This window comes from Amblyomma maculatum, chromosome 1, assembly GCF_055883805.1.
Source record: "Amblyomma maculatum isolate TAMU_Amacu chromosome 1, ASM5588380v1, whole genome shotgun sequence".
NCBI lineage: Eukaryota > Metazoa > Arthropoda > Arachnida > Ixodida > Ixodidae > Amblyomma > Amblyomma maculatum.
Window position 1 is genome coordinate 198339946 of NC_139344.1, and position 13665 is coordinate 198353610.

At 47.1% G+C, this 13665-nt stretch overlaps 1 protein-coding gene across 2 annotated transcripts in view; it reads left to right on the forward strand.

Annotated features, from left to right (window-relative positions):
• LOC146205342 (thiamine-triphosphatase-like) overlaps positions 1-13665 on the forward strand; it is a 430791-nt gene that overhangs the window by 369082 nt on the left and 48044 nt on the right. For both annotated transcript variants that reach the window (XM_084589996.1, XM_084589995.1), the window contains exon 3: positions 4718-5287. In XM_084589996.1, coding sequence (XP_084446122.1) covers positions 4720-5287 — 568 coding nt within the window. In that variant the 5' untranslated portion in view covers positions 4718-4719. The remainder of the gene's footprint in view (positions 1-4717; positions 5288-13665) is intronic.

Consider the following 13665-nt stretch of genomic DNA (forward strand, 5'->3'; position numbering starts at 1 on the left):
GCGCCGCTGCTGCGCCGAACAGATAGGAGGATGTTTTTGCAGATCCTGAGTGCGCAATCACGTCACACAAAAGTGACGTAGGGTCTACGTCACTCCTCCGCGCCCTATGGGTGTTCAATTTGTTTTTTTTTTTTTTGTTTTTTTTTTTGTTCTTTTTGGTTTTTTTTTTTTCGTTTTACTGGAGGGAGTAAGAGGGTGGCTGCGATTGTGACTACGAGAAGTGGACAATGGACAATCGCTACACCGCCAACCTCTGCGAATACCTAAGCGCAACGGATTTCACTCCTTCTTTTAACTTTCTATCTCCTGCATCCCATTCCCCCTTTCTCAACTTATTCCTTGCGGCAAACTCTTCGAAAAAAAAAAGTCCAATGCGGGGGAAGGATGAAAGGAGGCGCTTGGCCGTCGGATCGGGGCTTCGAGCTGGAGGATGGGGAGCGCCTAGCCGTCCTGCGAGCAAAGCACACAGCAGCACGCACGCACGCTTTCTGAAAGGATTAAAGGAGAAGCGGGCAGACTAGCCAACGTAGACAGCGCGATTCGGTTTCGGTTTCGGCTCACGTTCGGGTTTGCGTACTAAAATGCGCCAGTTTTCCTCACGCTGCAGAGCTTCAGAATGGCTTTTTTTCAAAAGTTGACACGGTATTGTCTTCTTCCTGCTAGCACTAAGCCCCGAAATGACACTGCTGCCGCTGACACTAACCACCGAAATGGGTTAAGTTAATTAGTAAATATTATTTAATGAGCTCGGAGCTCATAATAGTATGCCAGTAAATTACGTCCGCCGTGACCGAGAAGATGTTTGTTTTGGTATTTTCGACTCCCTATCTTTCCAAATTTTGGAAAGTTTCCGCTGAAACACCCGTCATACTGCATGTACAGTCCTGCTTCGTTAGTATGGAGACATTTTAAGTCGTTAGTAATAATGAAGCATGAAAAAAAATGTTAAAAAAGGCACGCACATTAAAAGACAGTTTTTATGCGTATAGTGGTGCGCAGTGGAGTTGAAATTAGACAATTGTGGGAGCTACAAACCCACTGTACCGGTCATTAATGCGTTTGAAATGACGTGGCGCAACTTGAAGCGTCTTGTGGTCTATGATATTGCTACGTCCGCAACGTCGCGACCGAGACATTCAAGCCGCTTCTCCGGGTCCGGTACATACAACCAGCGGGAAGCAGCACAGACGTCACAAGATAAAGTCGAACTGGGGCGCGCGCACTTCGCTCTCCTCTTCCTTTTTCCATCTTCCGTGCTCTTCTTGAGACTTCTTCAAGCCCGTAACAATACGCTTGATGTGAATCAAGGATGAGCGGCAATTTCTATTAGAACTGTTCACATCTCACGAACCGTTGCTATACGTGGCAGTACTCGGTTGGCTTTAAACTGCTTTCAAAGTCGAACAATCTGAAGAGAGGTTTCAACAGCCATTCAGGCGGTACGGAAACTCAAGTCAAGCGCAATGACTGGACAAGGCCGCACTGCAAAGCTTATGAAACCACAGAAGTAATGTTTCACATTCAGTAATTTGCAATATTTAGTAGCGTTTCTCCAGTACCCAGGCTTTGAAAAAAAAAAAGAAAAAAAAAAAGAAATATGATTCGGGCAGTCGGCGTTTGCTCTCATTCCTGTCCATATTAACGCGACAAAAATACTCAGTGGGCTCTGTATTTATATGTCCAGTGACTGAACACGAGTTTCCATATTGGACACGAGTTTCCATATTAAGGAGGCTTAAACACACTGAAAAATCTTGGGGCATAGAAAGGTTGTCCACCATCTGAGTCTTCCCTATTAACGAAGCACGGCTGTTTATATGAAAATATCACTGCAGCCTTAGTAAGGCTGCAGTTATGTAGCGAAAGGATGCCTTACGCTACAAAACACGTTGTATATTTTCGTGATCGATGTCACTTTAGCGAAAAGTTACTACCCTGAACACAAGTGCGTCCAGCCCATCGGCGTATCCAGAGATGACACGCCTGCGTGGGAACATTCTCGAGAACTTCGAGATTTGCAAGACTGCTAAAATAAAAAAAAAAAAGATAACAAGCGTGGGCGTCTGGTGACGGGGGCTGGGCAAAAAGTGGCAACGGCAGCTCTTGAAGGCTCTAGAAAAGTATCGCTGAATTGGCAGGTATATACCCACAGCTTGAGCGCGATTCCACCTGCCGAGCGAGGGTTCGTTCCAGGAGATCCGTGCCCCTCGCCACCGGGTGGCTTGCTGGAGGTCTGACTCTGCCCTTCTCAAGTGCTGCGACCGCTCTCGGCCCCACAGAAGGGCCGCCAGCGCGCTGAGCTGCGGCGCCTGTCGCGGCCTCCTCTCGGTCCTGTCGCCAACGCTGCAAGCAAATGACTTTCGCGAAATGACGCAAGCACGGCTCGTTCTAAAACATTTAAGCACCCTTGTCCTCATAAATCACGGGCAGTTTTTCTCATGATGAGATTTCTGTTTGCTTCTTCATCGAAAGCACTTCCGAGCGCTCGCCACCACCGCCGCCGCTTCCTTCCGTTCATATTTTTTCTCCCTCCCTCGCTCTTCGTTTCTTTCATGCGCGCTTCACTTTTGACGAGGCTTTCTTCCCTTTTTTTCTTTCTTTCGCTCGGCGCGTGTCGCTCCGCAGCGGGCTTGCATCCCCGCGGCACCTCGCGACGGCGGCAGTTTCCGCTTCTTCTGCCGCCCTTTGTTGCCCGCATTGTTTCTGCCCAGACTCATTTATTTTTTATACGCGTGCCAGACCGCGGCATTCGCAGCACACTCATGCATGCATGAATGTGCCTTTCGCCCGCGCATTTCTTTTGACTCTCATATCCCTCCTTAGCGTGCTGCTCTTTCTGTGCGTTCATTTTCTTCTTTGTCGTCGTTTATTAGCGAAGGGGATGAGTTCTCTTTTGTCTTTTATAATATGGCCTCTTCAACCTTCTGGCGTATATTTTTCTTGTGTTTTCGTTTTCTTTTGCTTTGATCACGAGTGCATCTCCGCAATAAATCTGTATCTGTAATTTTTTCCCGCACTTCTCAGCCCGATAAAGAAAACAAACAGCACAAAGCAAACCCCGAGCACATTACAACCCAGTGCGTCAAAATATCTCAAAACCAAAACACTCGAGTTAAATAGCGGTGCCTGAAAGGGAGTAAGGCGAAAACTTCGTGATTAACGGCGCCACGGAAAGATCTTGATGGGAAGAGGAGGCTGCGAGAGAGGCGAGAGGAATCAGCTGTAACAAAGAAAAAAAAAAGTCAATGAAAAAAATTACCTAACAAGCTGCCTATTCTTGAAGGGCTTCCATGCGCGCTGTTTTACGTGCGCACTCTCCTGTCTTCAGATATTTAGCTCTCTCAAATGCTTCCTTTGTAATCCGGTTTTTCGCGGACGAGGCCCACATTTATTGCATAAGACGCGAGCGCGCGAGTTTAGCGGTGCCTTGGATGAGAGCGTTTGGTAAGTTATAACAGATGACTGCTTCTCCGTCCGTGCCGGGTCGGTTCTACATATTGGACGTTTCCGAAATTTGATGTCGCCGTCATGATGCGAGGGTTTCGGGGCACTTGCGTTTAATTGAGCTCTAGAGAAGCGTACGAACATCGATAGCGAGAAGCGTTGAGAGGCGTCGCCATCCTCAGGGGGCCTGAACTTCATCGCGTTTCTTCAGCGCGTGCTCTCATATTTCCGTAGGCCGAACTTGTTTAGTGTTTTTTTTTTGTTTGCGTTTCATTAGAGAATAGAAAAAGAGTTGACAACAACGTAAAGTTTCATTGGTGTCTAAACTATTATTATAACAGAGGTATCCAAATAGGCTTTTCTGGCTATAGACATTACGTCTTAACGCCAGCATGTACAGTGCTCCATAATTCTTGTTGCGCCCATCATGGGCCAGAGAAGCCGCGCTTACTACCCGCATTTTTTGTCTTTGAGACCTATGGACGTACATGTGTAAAAAAAAAAAAAAAAAAAAAGAGCGCACACGTGTTTTTGCAAAAATATATACCTGAACGATTTACATAGTACTAAAGATTTCTAGAGTATTAAAGCAGGAGCAGGTAAGAACGACACAAAGGGTGGGCAGGGAAAGCTGGATTATTTCCTTAAACGAGTATGGAACCCAAACTGGTGCAAGGGCTGGGCGAAGGCAAAATGATACTTCTGATATTACAAATTTTGCCGCCTTGGTGCTTTCCAAAGCACTGTAGGCTATATTTTTCGTGAATGGTGCTTTGCTTTGTCGGGTTAGGAGTTATACCGAAATAAAATTTACTATTTCGCAAAACAGCAATGCTATCAAGATTTCCTGCTATATTGTGCAACGAGAGCATGCCTGCACAAGTAACCACTAACCCAAACTTTAATTGAACATGAGGTCAGAATATCTAAGAATATATATATATATATATATATATATATATATATATATATTAACAAAGACTTAAAGAATGAAACAAAATCAGGAAATGCCGGGACAAGGGTATGCGTCTTTGCATTTATCGTTAATATTTCTTCTTTCTGTATCTTATTTTTACATATTGGTCACCCCACCATTCAAAGTATATTTCCTATCTTTTGTTACGCTCCTGGTTGTCGTTAATGGACTTATACAACCCTTACAGTACTGCCTTATGGGCAAAATGTAAGTGCATTTAAGCAAGTAAATAAAGTGTAGTCTACATCCGCCGATAAAATTAAAGAACGAGATATCATTTGTGTCTCACTGTTTCAGGCATGGCAGAGGTGGAGCCGACCAGGTGCTGCCGAGAGGTCGAGCGCAAGTTCAAGGTGCCGCCAGATATCGAGCAGCGTCTACTCTCGCTCGGAGCCAAGTTCGTGTCGCAGAAAGCCTTCGTCGACACTTACTACGACACGGAGGATTACTTTCTCTGCCTACGGGACTACTGGCTTCGGCTGCGCAGCGTCAACAATGCGTGGGAGCTGAAGTATCGGCGAAAGGAAGACGCCTCACACGGAGCGGTCACCGCCTACAGAGAAGAACAGGGCGACTCGCGGATACTGGAGACGCTGAGAGCATTGCTTCCAGAATCGAGGCTCGAAAAGGGCACCTTGCGAGTCAAGGACCTGGTCGCGAACGAGACCTTGCGGGAACTGGCGGTGATAAAAACTGTGAGAAGAACGTTCAAGATGCCAGGCAATGCTGTCGTCGACATCGATGAGACCGACTGGGGCTTTTCGGTCGGCGAAATAGAAATCGTGCTCAGCGAGGCCGACGCGGAGGGCCTGGCCGAAGTAGTCCAGAAAGCAACTGCCGAGATTGCAGAGCTGACCGCTCAGCTAGGTGAGTTACCATTCTGACCAGGCACTACGGCCTAAGAACTGATCGGCAATGTAATTACACTGCGAAGCGGGATGCATGTGTGCTTTCGGTAAAAATAAGGGGGCGGGGAGAGAGAATATGAGCTCTCGTTCATGCATAAGTAGACACTGTGTATTCATTCGAAACGTCGGCTTTCAATGCGCTAGCCTTACCGGGCGCGGGGAGCGATTTCAGCGATGTTCCTTTGGTGAGTTAAAACAGCCGAAAAAGATCCCAGAAAAGAAAACTTCATAGGAGCAAATTCGAAACCGAAATCTGGTGGGAAACGAGCACAGAACCTCATAGAACGGCAGAGGTGAACCTAGTTTGTGTTTGCTAGTGATAGGAAGGCAATACCACACGATATGAAAATGATAGAAAGTGATAGAATAGTCCAGATAGTGATGAAAGCAATAAGATGATAATGAGATAATGATAAGGATGTGACAAAAGAATTGAGCGTTGCCCCGGCAGCGAATCATGCCTGACGAGAGGGAGACACGGTCCTATCTAAATTGGACAATGCTTTGGCGTGTCTTAGCATGATCGCACCCAAATGTGGCCCGAGCCACTTGGAATTCAACATTTGGCTTGACCTCGGCAGAAATGTGGTTTGGAGGTATCGGAGCGATGCCCTCGACAAATCCGCATTCACATGTGGCCCGGGCCACCATGCAGTCGTTGGCCAAGCAGCCTGTAGTTAGGTCAACTGCTAGCTAGTAAGTGTGGTCAACTACAGGACATGACCTGTCATTTTTTTTTTCTCTCTCTCTGGTTATTTTTTTTTTTTGTTCCAGTTTTTCTATTCAAGTTATTTTAAGGAAACAGTCAACCAATACACTATGCTGAGACCAGGCGCTCTTGAATGTTCAGTTTGGGAGCGGCGGTAACGTCGTGACATACATTACTTCATTCATGGCGTTAGGCAGGGAGAGGTTGCACTTCTTCAGCCTCAGCTCGGTCTTTCAACGTTCTGACCACGTGATGACGGGACGCGGCTGTACAAGCTTTGCGCAAGAGGAATCGCGCGTCACAGTCAGCGGCCGCCGCAGAGGGAGACGAAGCGGAAGCACCAATGCGGCTGGCCGCGTGTGTACCCCCTCTGTGGCTCGAAGCAAGACGGTGCTCTTGCGGAAGCCTGGGCAGCGTGCGTCGCGCAGGCCGTGGACACCTGCGCCATCGACCCGGAGCGATCATCATTCACCGGAACCGGCGCGGAAACCCAAGCTCCGCTGCTTGTTTCAATTACGGGCCATGCCGGACGCTGGAGTTTCCTTTCGGCGCGCATTTTCAATTCGGGAGGGAGGCCTTTCTCTACGCTGCAGAGCAGCCTTTAATTGGTCGCTCGCACGGAATTCATTCACGGGCTGATGGCTGGCTGCCCGCCGTGTCCCTTCGCTGCCGTCAAAGAAGCCTTGTGCGTACTGCTCAGTCTGGGCGCATTTAGGCGATTATTAAGCACTTAAGTCCACCGGAAGACACCGGAATGAAAAGAAAACTCGCATCGCGTACTCCTTGCCTCCCTAACTAACAATGGCGTGGTGCGCCAACGCCGTCACGTCGACGTGGTTCCGTGCCGGCGCGCAATTCCGTTGCTCATTCAAGAGCCGCGTCTCCCTTCCCGGCCACTCCGTTTCTGCTTACGCTGAAATACGCGACAAAGACACTCGCACGTAACACTTTGCGCGCGGACATGGGTACGTGAATATGCTAGTATATGTAGACTTCGAGCTCTCGGTCTCACACGTTAGGTACCAACGGATGTATACTACGCAGCTCAAAAAGGCCCCTTTTCAGCGCGTGTGGGACATACAAGCCCCTACGAACACATCAAGGGGACGTTGAAACATTGGTTGCCAGAGGCGCTCAGGCTATGATCTCCTAAATAAGCTGCTTCTTACAGAAAACACTGAACAAAAGCGCAAAAACCAAAACAAAACTTATGCCGCACTGGAGAGATATATCGAGGAGTTTCGAGGATTACCTGCCTATGTCACGTCAAGGGTCGTGTCGATTCAGCGTCGATGCAGATTCGCAAGTCTCCACTGACACAGTCTTTTTTGTTTAAGCACGTGAGAGAAAGCGACTTTATTGACGAGGCAGTAAGAGGCGAAAATAAAAAATGATAGCTCGGCAGAAACAACGAATTTCTTTCTGACATCGTGAAAGCTAATATGTTATAAAATTCGTTAAACAATAAATTTATGGGGGACACCTAAGCTCCGCCTTTAGTGGGTATGTTACGATAGCGTAGGCTACCACCCCACATATACAGTCCCGCTTTAATCAAGCCTTGTGAACGTGCCTTTGTGGCAAGGTGACTGCAAGGGCCCTAGCAGGCTGATTCTGATATATCACCCTCCCATGTGAAAGAAGAGACCCGAGTTGAGAGCTCCTGCCAGACGTAATGTCAGGAAAACCTACGTCCAGTCTGTGATCGGCCATGTCAGCTGCCAGCTACCGTCTGCCATCGCCATGCTCGTGATCTTTAGCTCACTACGCCATCGCCGGCGCCGGATTTTCGGTGAACGGGGCCTTTAACGCTGCTGCGTTAGAGAATGAAGCAAGAAACAGGAGAAATCATATGCGCTAAAAATGCGAAGCAAACAAGTGTGTAATATTAAAAAAACAACAACAAGAACTGACGCACTATTATTTAGCGTGCCAGGCGAACTGCGCATCAGGTGCGTTTGCACTTCTGTCTCGATTCAACGTTATGTGACCGTATTGATTTAAAGGATCCCATCTGCGGCGGCTCCCGTTGCGGATCCTCGTTCATGTATATGCAGTTTGCTAGCCGCTTAGTCACTAATACCTTAACATGTGCATCCATATCTCACACATATTGGTTACATACTGTCGTATGCTACCACGGTATGTAAAATACCTCGCGACATTGATATAACGCCTCACTTTAACCAAGCCAGGCCGGCTTTCCTGCGGGGTCTGGGATACAGCGTGTCGGTCGGAACCCAATGGTATTTATTTATTTATTTATTTATTTATTTATTTATTTATTTATTTATTTATTTATTTATTTATTTATTTATTTATTTATTTATTTATTTATTTATTCGTTCGTTCGTTTGTTTGTTTGTTTGTTTGTTTGTTTTTCAATGCCTTCAGGCCCCTGGGGAATTACATAAAACAGCGGAACGGATAAAATTCTTCAATATATATAAAACAGGCATGTGGCGATACAAAAAGAAACAGCAGCAACAAAAATAATATGCCGAAATACAGATTACCGATAATAAATATACGTCCTTCAATAGAAGATTAGAACAGAACCGTGTCGATAATTGTGGCAATTGAGGTAGCCAGGGGGTTCCATTCATTGCTGGTCTTTTCTTTTTTTTTTTTTTTTTTTTCATAATTGAATAACACTAGGCATTGTCTCGCAAAAAAGAGACGCCTACTTTATGGGGATGGTCCCCATGGTATGAATTATATTCTGGTTCAGATGGAAATACTAGTTTCAGATGGTGATTATAGCAATAAATTTTATGAAATAGTGATAACGATGCAAACTGCTCCGTAAAGGAAGAAGTGAAAGGTTCAAAGCAGCTTTCATTATTGACACACTGAATATCGGAGGGTTGGATTACCGTATCAGCCGCCCATCTCAAAGGAGCTGTCAGAGTTGGCAGCTCCTGGCAACTCCCACATGCTCTCGCGAGATCACACAACTTAACGATCAGTCGTGCGCGGCCATGTCACCTGTCACCTTCCAGAGGTATGCCCGTGCGTTTTCGCTCACAAAGCAGACGACGACAACGGCAAGAATGCCAACGCCAACCACCACAACGCCGACAACGCCAGCGCAAGATTTTCTGCAGAACTGTCTTTAATGCTGTCACTGTAATATACGCGAAATTGACGAGTGGTGGTCTTAGCAGTAACGTACTTCAAAATTTTGGGAGCGCTTAACGCATTTTAAGAGGGCAATGGGATAGTGGTGTGTTCTGCATTCATTGTGCCCGGATGGAAGTCGATGAAAACGACGATTACAAAGCACAGCTCGAGACGCAGTTAAGCACGCAGGATGATCAGCGATGGGGCAGGGCCAGATAGGCTGATCTCTGCCACGGGTTCCAAAGTCACTCTCGGTCATAGAGTGTCTGATCTTAGTTTATTAGTGCGAAAGCGCTAATCCGTAGTTTCAGAGCGAAGCAAAAACGACTATGCTTGTATGTCCGCTTGCAGTGCATTTCACGCTAAAACAAAAAGCTGCCGGAGTGGAGCGGAGTCGTACATAGAGATTCCTCGTGGGAAGAGAGTACAGCATGCCGTAGGCTGTCTCTGTTGTTCTTGTTTGCACGTATTCACCTCATCCGGCTACCCAGTGTGCAGGCTGCAAAACTCTCTCGAGCTGTGCATTGCGTGTCGTCTTCATCGGCTTTCATCTGTGCGCAAAAGCTTTCGCACCACGCCCTATATACTCGCTTTACGTACGCTGAAAGCCTACCATATTTGATCGACGAAAGGCGAATGCCGTTTGTCAACTGCTTGCCAGTTACCTCTTGCAAAGACTGGACTGACATCAGTGAATGCGGGCTCTACTGGCCGCGCACTAAAAATCTCTCCGGCTAGCTGCCAGGCCTAGCTACACCACGTGACGCCCGCCTCCTAAGGTCGTCCCTCTTCCCATTTCAGTTTTAGGACTAATTTCGCTTACTGCTCAAGCGATCATGACAGCAGTGCCCGTGGGAAGCAGGCGAACACGAAAATTTTCGCTTACGACATACACCCGCAGGCGGTTTCTCGTTCAGCTAGAGGTGTAAATAAAATTAAACGCGGTAAAAGTTGCAGTTGAGCAAACAAACTGGATTCAGAGATTCATGCTTCAATCCAATGAAGGTCGTTTGCCTGGCCTTCAAGAAATATATGTTTTTTTTTTCTTGCCCTTACAACCCATAATAATTTCTGCGCGAGAGAATATGAGACAAAAAAAAAAGAAAGAAAATAAACAGGCGGACGTTTACACGCACTGGTTGCGTGCACCGTGGTCTCGCACTTCGTAACACACCGAGGCCGCCACGTAGTCACCGCGATGGATACCTATGTGTAGAAATTGCTTTTTGTTGTAGTGTCGGGCCAGAGCAGAGTTTCGCGTGAGTGTGCCCCGCCCGTTATGCGCATGCGCGAGAGCCGCGTCTAATTGCGAAGAAGAAGAAGAAGAAGAAGAGGAGGAGGAAGAAGAAGAAGAAGAAGAAGAAGAAGAAGAAGAAGAAGAAGAAGAAGAAGAAGAAGAAGAAGAAGAAGAAGAAGAAGAAGAAGAAGAAGAAGAAGAAGAAGAAGAAGAAGAAGAAGAAGAAGAAGAAGAAGAACAACAACAACAACAACAACAACGCTCGGTCACCCGCAGCTAATGCTTTCGCTACATATTCGGCTCAGTATAGCGTTGAACCCTTCTAATTATTTTTCTTCGTTTCCATTAGCAAAAGTAAAAGGCATACGCTTATTCGGTATGGCTTTTATACGTTCTTCGACGACACGCTACTACAAATTTATAAGCGACTGATATTAAAGACACCTTACAGGCATATGTTTTTCTTGTTTCCTAGTCTAGTGAGATACTTACCACAGGAAAGATTTCTTTTTTAAAGTATCCTTCGAGACGACTCTATAACCCCTTTCAGCAAGACTGATTGTAATATCTTTATATACCGCATAAAGCGCTCTAAAGCGTCAAATTTTACGCTGTCTCATTCCCGTATAAACTATTTATTGTAATTTAAGGGACGCAGGTCTTACTTGTGCAGGCAGGATGACGTCCACTGTCGTGCAAGCGTTCTCATTTTTATTTTATTTTTTTCGTACTAAGCCCTGCGTGAGACCGGGGAGGCAGCCAGATGTAATCAGTGGAAGGGGGCGACCGCTGGGAGATGAGCCTATTCTGTTTGGGTAGCTGCGTTTGGAAACGTCTCCCGCTGCGACCGCGCCCTTTGTGCCGCTGGCACGCCTTCTACTCACACACTGGGCCGCACACGAAACAGGTAGTGGGTTTATACAAGCGCGACTCTCGAACTTTTTTGTTCCTATGTAGACTACAATGGTGGCGTTCTCAAATCGAGCGCAGAGAAAAAATTTCACTGACGCGTTTCCTAGGTCAGAGCTAAAAAATGGGACGCTAAACAACGTAGCCATGACAATGGCCCTCTGCGTAAATTCTGCGGGAGGTTACGCATGGCATGAGCAGACATCCTAGCGTCTAACCAGAGATCTTCTGTTCTGTACCGCGGAAGGGAATGGGGGTGGAGGGGGGGGGGGGGGGGGGGGGGGTGGAGGATTTGAGAACAGTTTATGAACAAGACCCATCTCTCGTTCGTCTGTGGACACACGCCGCCGATCGTTCTGCGGTATCGAATTAGCCAAGAAAATAACCAGTGGAGAAACTATTTTATCATGAGTGCCCATTCTGATTGTTGAGGGAGGACTTTGTGTGTTCTCTCATTTCCTAGAATATAGATGCTGGTCTGTCCGTGTGCTCTGCGGGAAAGTATATGCTCAGGCGATATTCATAAACACTTTGCAGATTCTTCGAGTAAGTATGGTGTGTGTTCTCTGTAGGGAATTCTAAAGCGCGGCAGGTCGCAAACATGACAACAGCGTCGGCGAGGTATAGATTGTGGTGGTGGTGGGGTGTTATAGGGGCCCTATTAATTTTTTTGAGCCGGGCCCTCATCACTGCCAATCCGGCCCTGCCGATATTGGCCTGAAAACGTGCTTTCTGATTCAAAATCGATTGTTGCATCATGATGCTCTCATTTGTGTGCAGATTAAATCCCTTTACTACAGTCTTTTAACTTGTTCAGGAACCTTTACGCAAGTGAGAGTTATATGTAGACTGATAAAGAAACGTTCACATCATTTCTTTGATGTTTGCCTCGAAAAGGTTCTACTTGTTACGACTGAATCCATGCTTTGTGCCCGAAATAACCAAGACTAATACGAAACCATATCTTTCCGGAATTCCTGTGCCCATATAGTTATTATGCCGGTATTAGCTTCTACATGATGGACGAACTATTGCAGCGCCACTTTTCCCTCAAAGTAATATAGAGGAACTCTAAGGCCGGGAGTATCGTCTGCGCCATCGACTGCTACGATGCGCGATTCGATTATTATACTGTTTGAGAAATGTCTTATATGTAGAGCAGGCTAGCTTCTCTAGTTCGAACGGCTGTATTTGCGCGTATTTTTAGAGCACGCGCCAGCATGTCGGAGCGCACTAGAACTTTGTCAGAGTCCGAGAGAACCCAGCTTGCTGAGAACGTATACGTTGTGAGGCGTGTCTAGCAACAAACATTTATTGTGACTCGTTGCACACTTTCTTATGTTTTCCTTAACTGTCTTCGAAGGTGAATTGGGAAGTGTGTGAAATAATTTTGAAAGTCATCTACGGGCCAGGCTCTGTCACCCCCCCTCCCCCCCCCCCCCTCTTTTCCAGGCACGCACTATGGTGTTTAAAAAATATATCATCATTAGAATGATGTCCCATGACTTCAAATTCTGTTCTAGCATCCACTCGATTTTTATTAGTAAAGGGATGACCTCATAGGTGCACAGCGAAATCGGACAACTATTATTTGCAGGTTTGTTTACATTCAAATATATGGTTCGTACGCCCATCTGTTATCCCCATCAGGCGACAGCTGCGCCACTGAACCTTGCTTGCGTCACAAGTTGGTGTTTCTGTATAAACGTAGGCGTGAAAGCACTGCAGGTACGCCTCAAAATGCGTGCTTCTCTCGCTAAGCTGTGTTACGGCGCTGCGAGCGACACTTTGTGGGGGCCCACGCCACATATCTCTAGCCCCACGTTGGGCGCCAGCCACGGGCGCTAAAGATATGTGGCGTGGGCCCTAGAGATATGTGGCGTGGGCCCCCACAACTTCAAGCCTCAATACAGCTTGCCTATACGTGAATAACCACAGTTGCCTCTTATTTTGCGTCTGATTAAACGGGACGACGAAGCTCACATTCATAGTGAGAAGCAGATGCAGCCTGCGCTGCTTATCGTAGTACGGGAATGCGCGCAGTGCGGTCGTATCAATGTGGCAGTCGCCTGCCTAGGTCGCCGTCGCCAGGTCGCATCCCAGTTGCGTCCATGACGCCTCAGCTCAGCCAGGTGCCCACGCGCCGCATCGCGGCCCCCCACAAATGGTCCCCACGAGGAAGCTCTCTCGCGAGTCGGCTTCACGTGGCCCCATCTCGACAAGGAGCCGAACAAGAAACATGCCAAATTGGAATCCGATATAAGTCTCAACGCAACGCTTGTCATTCATCCGCAAAGAAAACTCCGTTGCGGCCCCTTTTATCTCAGAGCCGATCTCGGCGACTACGAGCCAGCCGCTG